General features: G+C 39.0%; 1 protein-coding gene across 1 annotated transcript; it reads right to left on the bottom strand.

Annotated features, from left to right (window-relative positions):
* Window positions 1-935: 935 nt before the first annotated feature.
* LOC110791770 (uncharacterized) lies at window positions 936-2,709 on the bottom strand. Its single transcript, XM_021996534.2, has 2 exons — window positions 2,481-2,709; window positions 936-1,546 (listed from the first exon to the last, which is right to left on the bottom strand). Exons 1-2 carry the CDS (start codon window positions 2,503-2,505, stop codon window positions 981-983), a joined length of 591 nt encoding a protein of 196 aa, XP_021852226.2. The 5' UTR covers window positions 2,506-2,709; the 3' UTR covers window positions 936-980.
* Between the last annotated feature and the right edge of the window lie 12,318 nt (window positions 2,710-15,027).

Below are 15,027 nucleotides of genomic sequence, written 5' to 3'. Positions count from 1 at the left end.
ATTTTGAGGCTTTGGTGTGAAAGGTAATGGAAAACAATGCATAATACACACTTGGTGATGGAGGTGCTAGGTTTATTATCATTGCGTTCATATGGGATTCTAAGAAGCAGTACATATTTGCTTCACAATTATGTTCCTTCTTTTGCATGAATATGATATAATAATGATCCTATTAAGTACTTTCACAACTTGCTTATTTTTCGCCAATGTAATCAGTACGAGGAGCATCGAGAAAACTTCATTTATATGTTGGATGGAGTGTTCTCTTTTGTGTTGTTGGACACACGAGACAACAATTATATTGCAGCTCGCGATGCTATTGATATTACATCCCTTTATATTGCTTGGGGTCTCTAATGGTAATGCATTGTTTTCTCTCCTTTTTTAATTCGATAAATATAGTTTTTTCATTCATCCGGTAGTAATATGCACTGATGTATTCGAGCTTTTTGTTGGTATTGAGATTCAGTTTGGATCTCATCATATCAGAGGTGAAAGGTTTAGATAATGACTGTGAACATTTGGAATCCTTTCCTCCTGGTCATATGTACTCAAGCAAAACTGGCAGTTTTTCGCCGTTGGTACAACCCCACTTGGTTCTCTGAGGCTTTTCCTGCCCCAAATGCTATACTACGCAGACTGGATGCTAATCTGTTGCTTTGTTATTTGTTTTCTTGAGGGGGCGGCTGTGCTCACTTAATTGGTATTTGTTACTTCTGTGGTTGTATTTTGATTATTTTCTACATTTTGGTAATAAAGTTCTTTATCTTACCAAAAAAATTAGGGACAATATATAATTTTTATTTTGATGAACATTTTTTTTGCTAAGCAAGAGAGAAATATATTAATTGGATCAAACAATTACAACTTAAGCCAATTCCAAGTCATACAAACCAACTAGGTTGTACTCTATGCCCTTGAAATCAGCAAACACAAAGCTAAACAAGCTCTAATACACAACCAGAATGCCTAAAAGGCTATTACAAGTTTGTGAACCATTCACTATCTCTCTTGCTTACATATTTTGGCAGAACTACCTGAATTCCGCTCTTGGCCATTTGCTTCAAATCCTTCATACTCTGACTGACAGTGGGAATGGAATTATCCCAAAAACTTGTGTTTCTACACCTCCAGATCAGGTAGACAGCAGCACCAACAGCTGCAAAATACACATGCTTCCTGAACTTTGAAGCTTTACTTTGTCCAGCTTTTCTGACTAACTGAACCAAATTGCCATGAATAGAGAAACCTATCCACTGATGGACTGCTATAATAATTTGCTTACTATACTGGCACTGAAAGAAGAGATGCTGATGAGTCTCATCATCCAAGCCACAAATCAAGCAACTAGCAGATTGACTAATGCCAATCTTTGCTAGTTTGTCTGTAGTCTGAAGCTTTGAATGAACAGCCAACCAGCAAATGAATCTATGTTTTGGAACATTCAGCCTATTCCACACCATTTTATCCCAATGCACCCTTGGCTTGTCCCCTAGGAGTTTCTCATACACTTGTTTCACTGAATAATGAGGCATGTTCTCAAAATCTGCACAAGTAAAAAACTGTTTTAGCTGCTCCTTTGTATTGCACACTTGTTTCCAGTACCAGCTAGCAGTAGAACCAGGCTGATACTCCCACCAATCCCCATCCTTTAAGTAGACTGAATTAATCCCCCTAATCCACAGATTATCCTGCTTCTTGACTAAAGCCCAAACATATTTCCCCATAAAGGCAATATTCCACTTCTGAACATCTCTAAACCCCAACCCCCAGTGTGCTTGTCACTACAAACTTTATCCCAAGCTATATGTTGCTTGGTTTATGAATGAAAGCATGGCCACTCCATAGGAAGGCTCTGCGGATCTTCACTATATCTTGAAGAACACCCTTTAGAAGCACATAAATTTGTGCCCAATACATGTGCAAACTTAGTAAAACTGAATTAACAAGATGCATTCTTGCTGTATAGGATAAATTCCTAGAACTCCAAATTTTTATCCTAGTGATCATCTTATCCACCAAATGAGCACACTGAGCCACAGAGATCTTCTTAGAGCATATAGGGACCCCCAAATATTTGAATGGCAATATTTTGATGAACTTTGTGAATAAATTTTGTGGCATATTATTTTTGGTAATTAGTTGCAATAAAACAACTTAAAGTTCTGATATTTTCTCGCAGGCATCGCGTCCATATAAGACTAGTACAATATAGTACAAGACAATAACATAATATAGGAGTGACCCTCGACCAAAGGGGCTCTTAAAGTAATATATTTCTTCTTACCTTTAAACAAAAAATAAAATAGAAATCCACCTATCAAAAGTGGATAGTTGTTTCATATTCAGCCGATAATAGTATGATAGAATCAGAATAATAGAATTAGGAAATGCTTATACTACAAGTATGAAACTCTCATTTCATCATTATTAGTTCAACATATTAATTTTTGATATCAATATTTGATAAATCTACCCACCTTTAATAGACCGGCCGACTTGCATAAACTTATTGGCAATGACCAAAAACCCATCCGCTGCAAGAGAAGGGTTGACAACACCCACCAAATGTACACAAATTTCCCAATTCCGTGCATGCGAAATTCTCAATTTGGGCCGTACCCATTGTCACCATCATAAATATAATTGTAACCAAGAATAGCAGAACTTCAACATATTTCTTTGTATTCATCATGTAATTTGCTTTTATCAAATATTTTGTCTGATTACTTCATAGTTTAAATCAGTTAGCTTTTTATAGTAAACTTCAAATTCGATCAGTGTATCACGTAACCTAATGACGTATACCTTTTATAATAATACAATTAAATTATTCAATGCCTAAACATCCACTTGGATCGTATTTTACATATATTTTATGATAGAGGGGCCAGATCGAAACGAAGTTTACCTTCTTTTTTTTTGACATAGAATTAGTCTACTAAGAAATTAAGATTTTTTTTAAAAAAAAAGAAAAAGAAAACTAATCAAGCTCCAAAAGATACATAAAGAATGACGTCGTTCTCTACCGTTGATTTAGCACGCAAATGAGCTTGGTGGACCTGGGGATCGCTCCAGTTTGTATATGACACATTGTCGAAAAATTTACCCTAACGTAAAATTTTATAAAGTGTCCAAGCCTGGTGGATATATCGTCACATGCAACTTCCCCCTTGATGCAAATTGTTCAATCACATTATCACTTTCATACATACGTAGTACTCCGTGTTATGTATGCCAATTGCCAAAGACACCAGTATTTTATATTATCCTCAACAAATTGACACTACAAGAATTTGTATCTTTAACAACAATCTAATTACGACGGGTCAAAAATCCCGTCGTAAAAGCCTTTTGCGACGGGGCTAACAACCAAACGATAACGGGAATAACCGTCGCAAATGTCTTTTACGACGGGTTTACGACGGATTTACGACGGGATTTCTATTAACGACGGCCCCCTTTTGTGACGGGTTCGGGACAGGAAATCCCGTCGTTAATCAACGATTATTGGCCTTTCGCGACGGGATTTCCCGTCGTTAATAGTACAATTTCTTGTAGTGTGAGTACTAGTTTTTTTTTCTAAATCAAGGTTAATGACCTGATCATGCTGTTAAATTGGGTTTATTAGAAATTGACCAGCTATAACAAAGTCCTTTATTACTGATACTAAATCGAAAGAAAGGCGCCTCAAATCATGCATGCTACGTTATTGCCAGCTGATAGATGTTCAAGTTGAGAATTAATTATTTTAAGTATATGAACTTGTTTTTGAAGAATTATATATAGGAAATCAATACCACCGTCGTTGATCCGATGGACTTAGAATATTCGTTACATTTAAGCACTCATCAAAATGAAAATTATTTGTTTCCACGTACTAATTTATTCTTATGACACTACACGTCGACACAATTAATATGTAGACAAGGGTAAGTAAGTGGACGTATTCTCCATGATCAATATGAACATGCAATCACTAGTAACTAACATGAGACGACTTCATCAACAAGGAAAGGGGGTGACCAATTAAAGACAAATACAAAAACATACCCATGTAATTTTCAATTTTTAAACCCTAATTTGTGTGTTTAATTTAAAAAATTAGGGGTTAATTGTATTATTTACTGGGGACGGGTAATAGGCGTGTCCTTTGCTACTATAATACGAATTAATCTTGATTAGATGAATTAATTGAATTGTAGTAGCTCGTTTAATTAATTGATGTTTATAGTATACACAATACACGCACTACGTACTTGCTTGGGTAGTTGAAACCTAAATTGAAATTTGTTCAAGTGTTGTGTAAATGTTGGAAATTTGTTGCATAAATCTTGACATTGAAGTTAGTTTTTGTTGTTGTATGTTGTATGTTGTATGAATCAGGTTTAATGCATGGTAGGATAAATGTAGATTGCACTTAATTGGTAAGTTGGTATAAGTTAATGGAGCCGATTAATATTAGGCTGTATCTTGGTGGTCGGTTTGTGATGAAGAATAATGAAACAACATACGAGAGGGGATCTAACTTAGTGTTAAATGTGGGATTTCATTGCATCCCAATGTAGATGAGGTGTGTTACTCTGAGTTCTCTTATTGGGTTAGGAGGGCCGAGGGGGTTAGCATATGAAGAAGTAGGTTAGATATGGTTAATAAGACATGGTTGTACAATTCAAAGGTGTTGTATTAACCTTGGGGAAGTTTGTTAATATAGTTAAGCTTCACTAGTTAGCCCATATTCCTTCCGTATGATCTGTACGCATATGATTAGTATTATTTGCATCCTCCTCTTCTGGCAATGGTTGAACAACCATTGGTAACGGAGGTGTGTCATCATACTCATCATACTCATCTTCATCTACAACATCATCAATACCCAAAATATGTCTTTTTCCTTGGGCAACAACTGTTAGGTTATGATACATATGACATTACATAGATCATGCGGAAACAACCATTAACCCAGGACAACATATTATTTACACATAATCATATAGCATAATTTAGATGCATACTCTTTGTTGCGTGCCCTCCCTACCTGCGCCCGAACCGAACAAGAACAAGTCTTTTAGGACTCCAAGTGTCGTCCCTCCGTAGATAGTCCACAGCACGTCCGGATCCGCCTTAAGATTGACCAACTAGAATCGCCCTTAAGGTACTAGAAAATTTCGGCACTTTTGAGCAAGATGTGTGTTTGATTTTCTCTCAAAAAACTCACTTTTGAATACTTTGAAACTTGTGTATAAATTATGACCCCTAGGCCTTTATTTATAGAGTTATGGAAAAGGAATCGTAATCCTAGTAGGATGCGAATTAATTGGAATTAGAATCCTACATGAATTCTATTTAATTAATTTATCCAATTAGGAATAGAAACTTAATCATACACTGACTCTTGTAGATTCAGGAATCACGCATGAGCACAAACTCACACACACACGGCAGCCACAAGGGCTGCCCATGCGCGTGCGAGCAGCAGCCCGCGCGGCACGGCCCACGCAGCCGTGGCCTCTTGGCGCGCGCTGGGCCTGCCTTGCGGTAGGCCTGGCCGCTGCCTTGGCTGGGCTTTGTGGCGCGCATGCTTGCTGGGCGATGGCCCCGGCTTCGTGCTGGGCCTTCGTCCGGCAAGCCTCGTCCGATGCTAATTCGTACGATACGCTTCCGATTAAATTTCCATTTCCAATAATATTTTCCGATACGTACCATGTTTCCGTTTCCGGCAACATCTACGACTTGGATAATATTCATATTTCCGATACGATCCATATTTCCGTTTCCGGCAATATCATCGTTTCCGGAGTATTCATTTCTTGCCTGTGACGATCTTAGCTCCCACTGAAACCAAGATCCGTCAGTTCCGAATATTCATAGATGGAGTATTTAATGCCATTAAATACTTGATCCGTTTACGTACTATTTGTGTGACCCTACGGGTTCAGTCAAGAGTAAGCTGTGGATTAATATCATTAATTCCACTTGAACTGAAGCGGCCTCTAGCTAGGCATTCAGCTCACTTGATCTCACTGAATTATTAACTTGTTAATTAATACTGAACCGCATTTATTAGACTTAACATAGAATGCATACTTGGACCAAGGGCATTATTTCCTTCAGTCTCCCACTTGTCCTTAGGGACAAGTGTGCATTTCCTAATTCCTTTGTCGCTTGATGCTTGCTCTTGAACATAAGGTAAGAGTTGTCATCCTTATTATGTCCAGAGGTGTTCCTCGGTTTCAGAGTTCAACTGATCAAATAAACAGATAATCATAGCCTATGATTCATCCGAGCACGGCCATGCATTTCACAGTTTCTAGCTCTCCGAGTGGCCTTGTACAACTTTTAAGCATCTCATCCCGATTTATGGGAGGACAATCCCAATCTTGCGATCTTGAGATTAGACTTCGTTTGATAGGTGATTACCTGAGCGTTGCCTTTATAGCCTCCTTTTACGGTGCGACGGTTGGTCAACGTCAAAGCAACCAGTTCTCAAACAAGTAATCTCAAATCACTCAGGTATTGAGGATTTAGTGTCTAATAATTTAATGAAATTTACTTATGACAGACTTTCATCTCTTACAGTAAAGTTTCATAGGTCTTGTCCGATACTAGTCTTCCCAAAGTAAGTATCTATGCAAAATGATTATGACATTGCCATGTCCACATAGTTCAAGAAACAGAACTACTAGTCATCTTGCACTCTAATCGTCTAACGTTTTCTATGCGTCCAATTTTATAGAAAACTCCAATTAGGGACCATTTTCAACCTTTGACATTCAAGTTCACTTGATAGACATTTCTTAGTCACAGGACTGGTCCTGACAGTCTATCTTGAATATATCGTCAAGTTGAAGGGACTCATCATTTAATAAACCACAAATTAAATGGAAAAATGAATTTCTTTCATTTATTGTGAATGATTAACCAATAATGTTTTACAAAGATTTAAACTCTAAAACTTTAAAACATTAAACAGAGACATCAAAGCCATTCTCCAATATGCTTGATTCCCATAGCTGCAGTGTGCGAGTTGTGCTTCGCTTGCGGCAGAGGTTTAGTTAATGGATCTGATATGTTGTCATCAGTTCCAATTTTGCTTATCTCGACTTCTTTTCTTTCAACGAACTCTCGTAGAAGGTGAAATCTACGAAGTACATGCTTGACTCTCTGGTGGTGTCTAGGCTCTTTTGCCTGTGCAATAGCTCCGTTATTATCACAATACAGGGCTATTGGTCCTTTAATGGAGGGGACTACACCAAGTTCTCCTATGAACTTCCTTAGCCATATAGCTTCCTTTGCTGCTTCATGTGCAGCAATGTACTCCGCTTCAGTTGTAGAATCCGCAATGGTGCTTTGCTTAGCACTTTTCCAGCTTACTGCTCCTCCGTTGAGGCAGAAGACAAACCCAGACTGTGATCTGAAATCATCTTTGTCGGTTTGGAAACTTGCGTCCGTATAGCCTTTAACAATTAATTCATCATCTCCACCATAGACCAGGAAGTCATCTTTGTGCCTTTTCAGGTACTTCAGAATGTTCTTGGCAGCAGTCCAATGCGCCTCTCCTGGGTCTGACTGGTATCTGCTCGTAGCACTGAGTGCGTACGCAACATCCGGGCGTGTACATATCATAGCATACATTATTGAACCAATCAATGATGCATATGGAATCCCACTCATTCGTCTACGCTCATCAAGTGTTTTTGGGCACTGAGTCTTGCTTAGAGTCATTCCATGAGACATGGGTAGGTAGCCTCGCTTGGAGTCCGCCATCTTGAACCTATCAAGCACCTTATTGATATAAGTGCTTTGACTAAGTCCAATCATCTTTTTAGATCTATCTCTGTAAATTCTTGATGCCCAATATGTACTGTGCTTCTCCTAGATCCTTCATCGAAAAACATTTCCCAAGCCAAATCTTGACAGAGTTCAACATAGGAATGTTATTTCCGATAAGCAATATGTCGTCGACATATAATACTAGGAAAGCAATTTTGCTCCCACTGACCTTCTTGTATACACAAGATTCGTCCGCGTTCTTGATGAAACCAAAGTCACTGACTGCTTCATCAAAACGTATATTCCAGCTCCTGGATGCCTGCTTCAATCCGTAGATTGATTTCTTTAGCTTGCATACCTTTTTAGCATTCTTTGGATCCTCAAAACCTTCAGGCTGTGTCATAAACACAGTTTCTGTTAAAACGCCGTTTAAGAAAGCAGTTTTGACATCCATCTGCCATATTTCGTAATCGTAATATGCAGCGATTGCTAACATTATTCGAATAGACTTTAGCATTGCAACTGGTGAAAAGGTTTCATCGTAATCCACACCGTGGACTTGCCTGTAACCTTTTGCAACCAATCTAGCTTTGAAAACTTCAAGTTTCCCATCCTTGTCCTTTTTCAGTTTGAAAACCCATTTGCTTCCAATGGCTTGGTAGCCATCTGGCAAATCGACCAAATCCCATACTTGGTTTTCAGACATGGAGTCTAATTCAGATTGCATGGCTTCTTGCCATTGCTTGGAGCTAGGGCTCGTCATAGCTTGCTTGTAAGTCGCAGGTTCATCACTTTCAAGTAATAGAACGTCATAGCTCTCGTTCGTCAAAATACCTAAGTACCTCTCCGGTTGAGATCTATATCTTTGCGATCTACGCGGGGTAACATTTCTAGATTGACCATGATTCTCACCAGATTTTTCTAAAGATCTCTGAGTTTCATCCTGAATGTCATCTTGAGCATTCTCTAGAGTTTGTTGTTCGACTCGAATTTCTTCGAGGTCTACTTTTCTCCCACTTGTCATTTTGGAAATGTGATCCTTCTCCAAAAAGACACCATCTCGAGCAACAAACACTTTGTTCTCAGATGTATTGTAGAAGTAATACCCCTTTGTTTCCTTTGGATAGCCCACAAGGATACATTTGTCAGATTTTGGATGAAGTTTGTCTGAAATTAATCGTTTGACGTATACTTCACATCCCCAAATCTTAAGAAAAGACACATTTGGAGGCTTTCCAAACCATAATTCGTATGGAGTCTTTTCGACAGCTTTAGACGGAGCTCTATTTATAGTGAGTGCAGCTGTATTTAGTGCATGTCCCCAAAATTCTAATGGAAGTTCGGCCTGACCCATCATTGACCTGACCATGTCTAGCAAGGTTCTGTTCCTCCGTTCTGACACACCGTTCCATTGTGGTGTTCCAGGAGGAGTCAATTCTGATAGAATTCCACATTCTTTCAGATGGTCATCAAATTCATAGCTCAGATATTCACCGCCTCTATCAGACCGCAGTGCCTTGATCTTCTTGCCTAATTGATTCTCTACTTCACTCTGAAATTCCTTGAATTTGTCAAAGGATTCAGACTTATGCTTCATTAGGTAGACATAACCATACCTACTGAAGTCATCAGTGAAAGTGATAAAGTAGCTGAAACCACCTCTAGCATTTGTACTCATTGGTCCACATACATCTGTATGGATTAAACCCAATAGTTCATTTGCTCTTTCTCCGACTTTAGAGAAAGGTTGCTTTGTCATTTTGCCAAGTAAACATGATTCGCATTTACCATAATCCTCTAAGTCAAATGGTTCTAGAATTCCTTCCCTTTGAAGTCTTTCTAAGCGTTTCAAGTTTATATGGCCTAATCGACAATGCCACAGATAGGTGAGATCTGAATCATCCTTTTTGGCCTTTTTGGTATTTATGTTATATACTTGTTTGTCGTGATCTAATAAATAAAGTCCATTGACTAATCTAGCAGATCCATAAAACATCTCTTTAAAATAAAACGAACAACTATTGTCTTTTATTATAAAGGAAAATCCCTTAGCATCTAAGCAAGAAACTGAAATGATGTTTTTAGTAAGACTTGGAACATGGAAACATTCTTCCAGTTCCAAAACTAGCCCGGAGGGCAACGACAAATAGTAAGTTCCTACGGCTAATGCAGCAATCCGTGCTCCATTTCCCACTCGTAGGTCGACTTCACCCTTGCTTAACTTTCTACTTCTTCTTAGTCCCTGTGGATTGGAACATAAGTGTGAGCCACAACCTGTATCTAATACCCAAGAAGTTGAATTAGCAAGTATACAGTCTATAACGAAAATACCTGAAGATGGAACGACTGTTCCGTTCTTCTGATCTTCCTTTAGCTTTGGACATTCTCTTTTGTAATGGCCTATTCCATCACAATAAAGACAGCTTGATGTGGACTTGTCCTGCTTTGATTTAGCATTGCCCTTGGACTTTCCACCTTTCTTGAATGGTCTCTTTCTAGCCTTGAGTAAATCTTTGGCTTCACAGTCCAGTACTATTTCAGCCTTTCTGACAAGGTGAATAAATTCTGCAACTGTTTCTTCTCTTGGTTCACTTAGGTATTGTTGCTTGAAGCGACCAAACCCACTGTGTAGTGAATTGAGCAAGACAGAGACTGCCATCCTTTCGCTTATTGGTGTTCCTAGTAGACTTAGGCGATCAAAATATGAACACATAAGATCCACATGGAACCTCAGTGGGACGCCTACCCTCTGTTTAGTGCGAAGGAGCTGAACATGTGTTTCTTGGACCTCCATCCTATAACACCTGTTGGGAGAACTAACCTTTAGCCCAGACATTGATTCAATCAACTCATGGACGTTCAGGTCCCTGTCCTCCGTACTTCCACGACAGATATCCCTCAGATTCTTGATGAGCGTAAAAGGTTCATAGGCTACAAACCTTCTAGCCCAATCATCAGGGATATTGTTCAGCATGAGACTCATAACCTTTTTGAGATCCGCATCCCAGGCGTAAAATCTCTCAGGGGTCATGTCTCTGGCATAGTAGCTTGGCATGGGATGTGATAGTACATACTCAAGTCCATTGAGTTTGACTATTTCAACTAGCTTAGCTTCCCATTCAAGAAAATTTGTCAGGTTCAGCTTGACCATAAGCTCAGAACCCATGATGATGTTTTGATTGTTGTTTGCCATATTAAAACTACAATTGAAAAGAATAAACAAATAAATAACCATTCACAGTTTCTCTTAATAAACTTAAATTCTAGCATACATGCATAATTCAATGTTTATTAAGCATTTTATTCAAGTTATGTGTTCCGGCAGGTGTGAATAAAATGATTCCAAGATCCTAAAATCATTGAAGAACTAAGCACAGTTTGTCGACTTAATCCTAGAACATCTTAGGTAAGCAAAAGCCTTTTGCTAATAGTCTAGAAACTATTCTTGGTTGATAGGTACGTCTAAGAACTTATTAGGTAAACCTATCGAATTTGCCACGACATAAAAGGACTCCTTACTTATATCGTTGAGTTTCACCAAAACTAACATGTACTCACAATTATTTGTGTACCTTGCCCCTTTAGGACCAATAAGTAACACCTCGCTGAGCGAAAACTATTACTAGATTGATGTAAAGGATATCCAAGCAAGTGTATATTTTGGCATGGCACCTTTTAACTCAATTTTTAAGTTTGGAACTTAAGGCTCTTACTATGTTGGTTAGATTTTAAGTGAACTAAAATCCTTAATCATGCAACATAATCAAGCTTTTGATCTCATGCATTTTAAGACATATTTAAAACAATAAATAACTTAAAACATGCATAAGATATTTGTGATCTAGTATGGCCCGACTTCATCTTGAAGCTTTGACTTCAAAGTCCGTCTTGAAAATCTCCGTGGGAGGCACCATTTTCTTCAAATAGGATAAGCTATAACTAATTACAACTATTTGATGGTTCGCAGACCATATTTGAATTGAAAAATAACTTTGGTACTTTAGACCAATTACATTCAAATTAATGGTACGCAGACCATATTTTCTATCCTATTTGGGCCATACTAGTCACTTCATAACCTGCAAAACAGTACATATACAATATATACCATTCACCCATTCATTATCATGAATGGCCCACATAGCTGGTTAGTAAAACACATTATGCATCACGTAAACATTTGCAGCAATTAATCAAGGGCACCAATAATCTACCAATTATTCAGTCCTTATTAATTCTAATCGAGTTGTTTTAACCTTAAGGATTTGTAGACCTAATCAAGAGTTTATGACTAAAAAGCGCTCCCACTCAAACCAATAAATTCATATGCTTTACAAATTTTAAACATAAAATTGTATTTCTAGTCTAACCGGAAACATACAAATTTAATTAAAATTTAAAGCTCATATAAATTTATAATTGAATCCAAAAATTTAATTTAATTTCAGTCGCATTTAAATTAATTCATGATTTTAATTTTAGTAAAATAATTAGAATAAATTTCATTTATTATAATTATAATATTCAAAATTAAAATCCAAGAAATTAATTCAAATTATTAATTTTAAAATTAATTAAAATTACGTGAACTGAAATTTTCAAATTAAACATTCAAAACGATCTAATCGTAACGCAAACACCCTACGCGTTGCACGCTCATGGGCCGTACGCACACAGCCATTGCTGGCCATGTGCGCGCAGCCCATGCGCTCGTCGCATAGCTGCTGCTGTCCTATCGCAAGCCTCCGCACAGCGCCCCATCGCACGCGAGCTATCGCTCGCAGTGCGCGCGCGAGATCGCTCGCTGGGCGCGCTGGCTCGCTCGCTGTGCGGGCGAGCCATCGCTCGCTGGGGCGCGACATCGCTCGCTGGGCGAGCGACATCGCGCGCTGCGCGCGCGAGCCATCGCTCGCTGGTGCGCGACATCGCTCGCTGGGAGAGCGACATCGCGCGCTGCGCGCGCGAGCCATCGCTCGCTGGTGCGCGACATCGCTCGCTGGGCGAGCGACATCGCGCGCTGCGCGCGCGAGCAGTGCTGGGCGCAGCGCTCGTGGCACGCGAGCTTGCGCTCGCTGCGCGCGAGGCTGCGCGCACTTGTGCGAGGCAGCGCGCGTTGTGGCGCAGCTCGCTTGCTGCCCACACGCGACTGCCTTGGCTCGCCCTTCGCCCATGCCCATTCGTTCATTGCTCGTGGCACACGACACAAGGCAGGGCTGCTGTCTTGTGCTCGTGCACTACGCCCTTGCTCATTGCATTCGTGCCGCACGGGCGACGAGCTCCCTTGCCCGTCGTCGCATGCCCGCATTATACAACACCCCTTAAGGGTAACACGAAGCGTCCATTGCTTCGTGCGTGCAAGTTATTTGAACGAATCGCATAAAATTTTAAAATTTATATTTAAAATTAATGACAAATTAATAAATATTATTAATTTCATAATTTTAGGGCGAAAAAATCGAAAATTTATTATCCAATTGATTTCCGATTGATATGGATTCAAGTCTAGGTCATAAAAATTTAAAATTTATCGTAAATTTACAATTTTTATGGTGGTTTTTAATCATAGGTTTCTAATTAAATTACAATTAATTATGAAAATCAAATTAATTCTAAATTATTCTAATTTTCAACAAATTAATCATAATTACAAATTAGATTGCATAATTAACAAGACTAGGCATTCAAACTTGTTAAACATATGCAGTAGGTCAATCAAAAATTCAAGATTTATCAACAGGAATAGCAAATATTTAATTTAACATCTTAAATTTACGAAATTTTGCATTCGAAAAACTAAAACCTTCGAAAAGTCATAGTTAGGCTTCGAATTTGAGAATTCTGGGTTCGGCAGAAAAATACTATTTTTGTCAAAATTTTAGAATGCCTTTTACATGCGGAATTGACACAAAAATCACTCAATTCGGATGAGTAATGAAGAAACTGCCGAAAAACTGCGTACATATAATTAAATAAACGCAATTTGCAATTAATTAACAATTACGAAAATTAATCACCCCTTTTAATTCTTGCAAATTTGTAATATTTAACCATGTTCATGCAATTTAGATTATGAAAATAATAAGGGGCTCGTGATACCACTGTTAGGTTATGATACATATGACATTACATAGATCATGCGGAAACAACCATTAACCCAGGACAACATATTATTTACACATAATCATATATCATAATTTAGATGCATACTCTTTGTTGCGTGCCCTCCCTAGCTGCGCCCGAACCGAACAAGAACAAGTCTTTTAGGACTCCAAGTGTCGTCCCTCCGTAGATAGTCCACAGCACGTCCGGATCCGCCTTAAGATTGACCAACTAGAATCGCCCTTAAGGTACTAGAAAATTTCGGCACTTTTGAGCAAGATGTGTGTTTGATTTTCTCTCAAAAAACTCACTTTTGAATACTTTGAAACTTGTGTATAAATTATGACCCCTAGGCCTTTATTTATAGAGTTATGGAAAAGGAATCGTAATCCTAGTAGGATGCGAATTAATTGGAATTAGAATCCTACATGAATTCTATTTAATTAATTTATCCAATTAGGAATAGAAACTTAATCATACACTGACTCTTGTAGATTCAGGAATCACGCATGAGCACAAACTCACACACACACGGCAGCCACAAGGGCTGCCCATGCGCGTGCGAGCAGCAGCCCGCGCGGCACGGCCCACGCAGCCGTGGCCTCTTGGCGCGCGCTGGGCCTGCCTTGCGGTAGGCCTGGCCGCTGCCTTGGCTGGGCTTTGTGGCGCGCATGCTTGCTGGGCGATGGCCCCGGCTTCGTGCTGGGCCTTCGTCCGGCAAGCCTCGTCCGATGCTAATTCGTACGATACGCTTCCGATTAAATTTCCATTTCCAATAATATTTTCCGATACGTACCATGTTTCCGTTTCCGGCAACATCTACGACTTGGATAATATTCATATTTCCGATACGATCCATATTTCCGTTTCCGGCAATATCATCGTTTCCGGAGTATTCATTTCTTGCCTGTGACGATCTTAGCTCCCACTGAAACCAAGATCCGTCAGTTCCGAATATTCATAGATGGAGTATTTAATGCCATTAAATACTTGATCCGTTTACGTACTATTTGTGTGACCCTACGGGTTCAGTCAAGAGTAAGCTGTGGATTAATATCATTAATTCCACTTGAACTGAAGCGGCCTCTAGCTAGGCATTCAGCTCACTTGATCTCACTGAATTATTAACTTGTTAATTAATACTGAACCGCATTT

This window comes from Spinacia oleracea, chromosome 1 (genome assembly GCF_020520425.1).
Source record: "Spinacia oleracea cultivar Varoflay chromosome 1, BTI_SOV_V1, whole genome shotgun sequence".
Classification (NCBI taxonomy): domain Eukaryota; kingdom Viridiplantae; phylum Streptophyta; class Magnoliopsida; order Caryophyllales; family Amaranthaceae; genus Spinacia; species Spinacia oleracea.
This window is presented reverse-complemented; position numbering and strand designations above follow the sequence as displayed.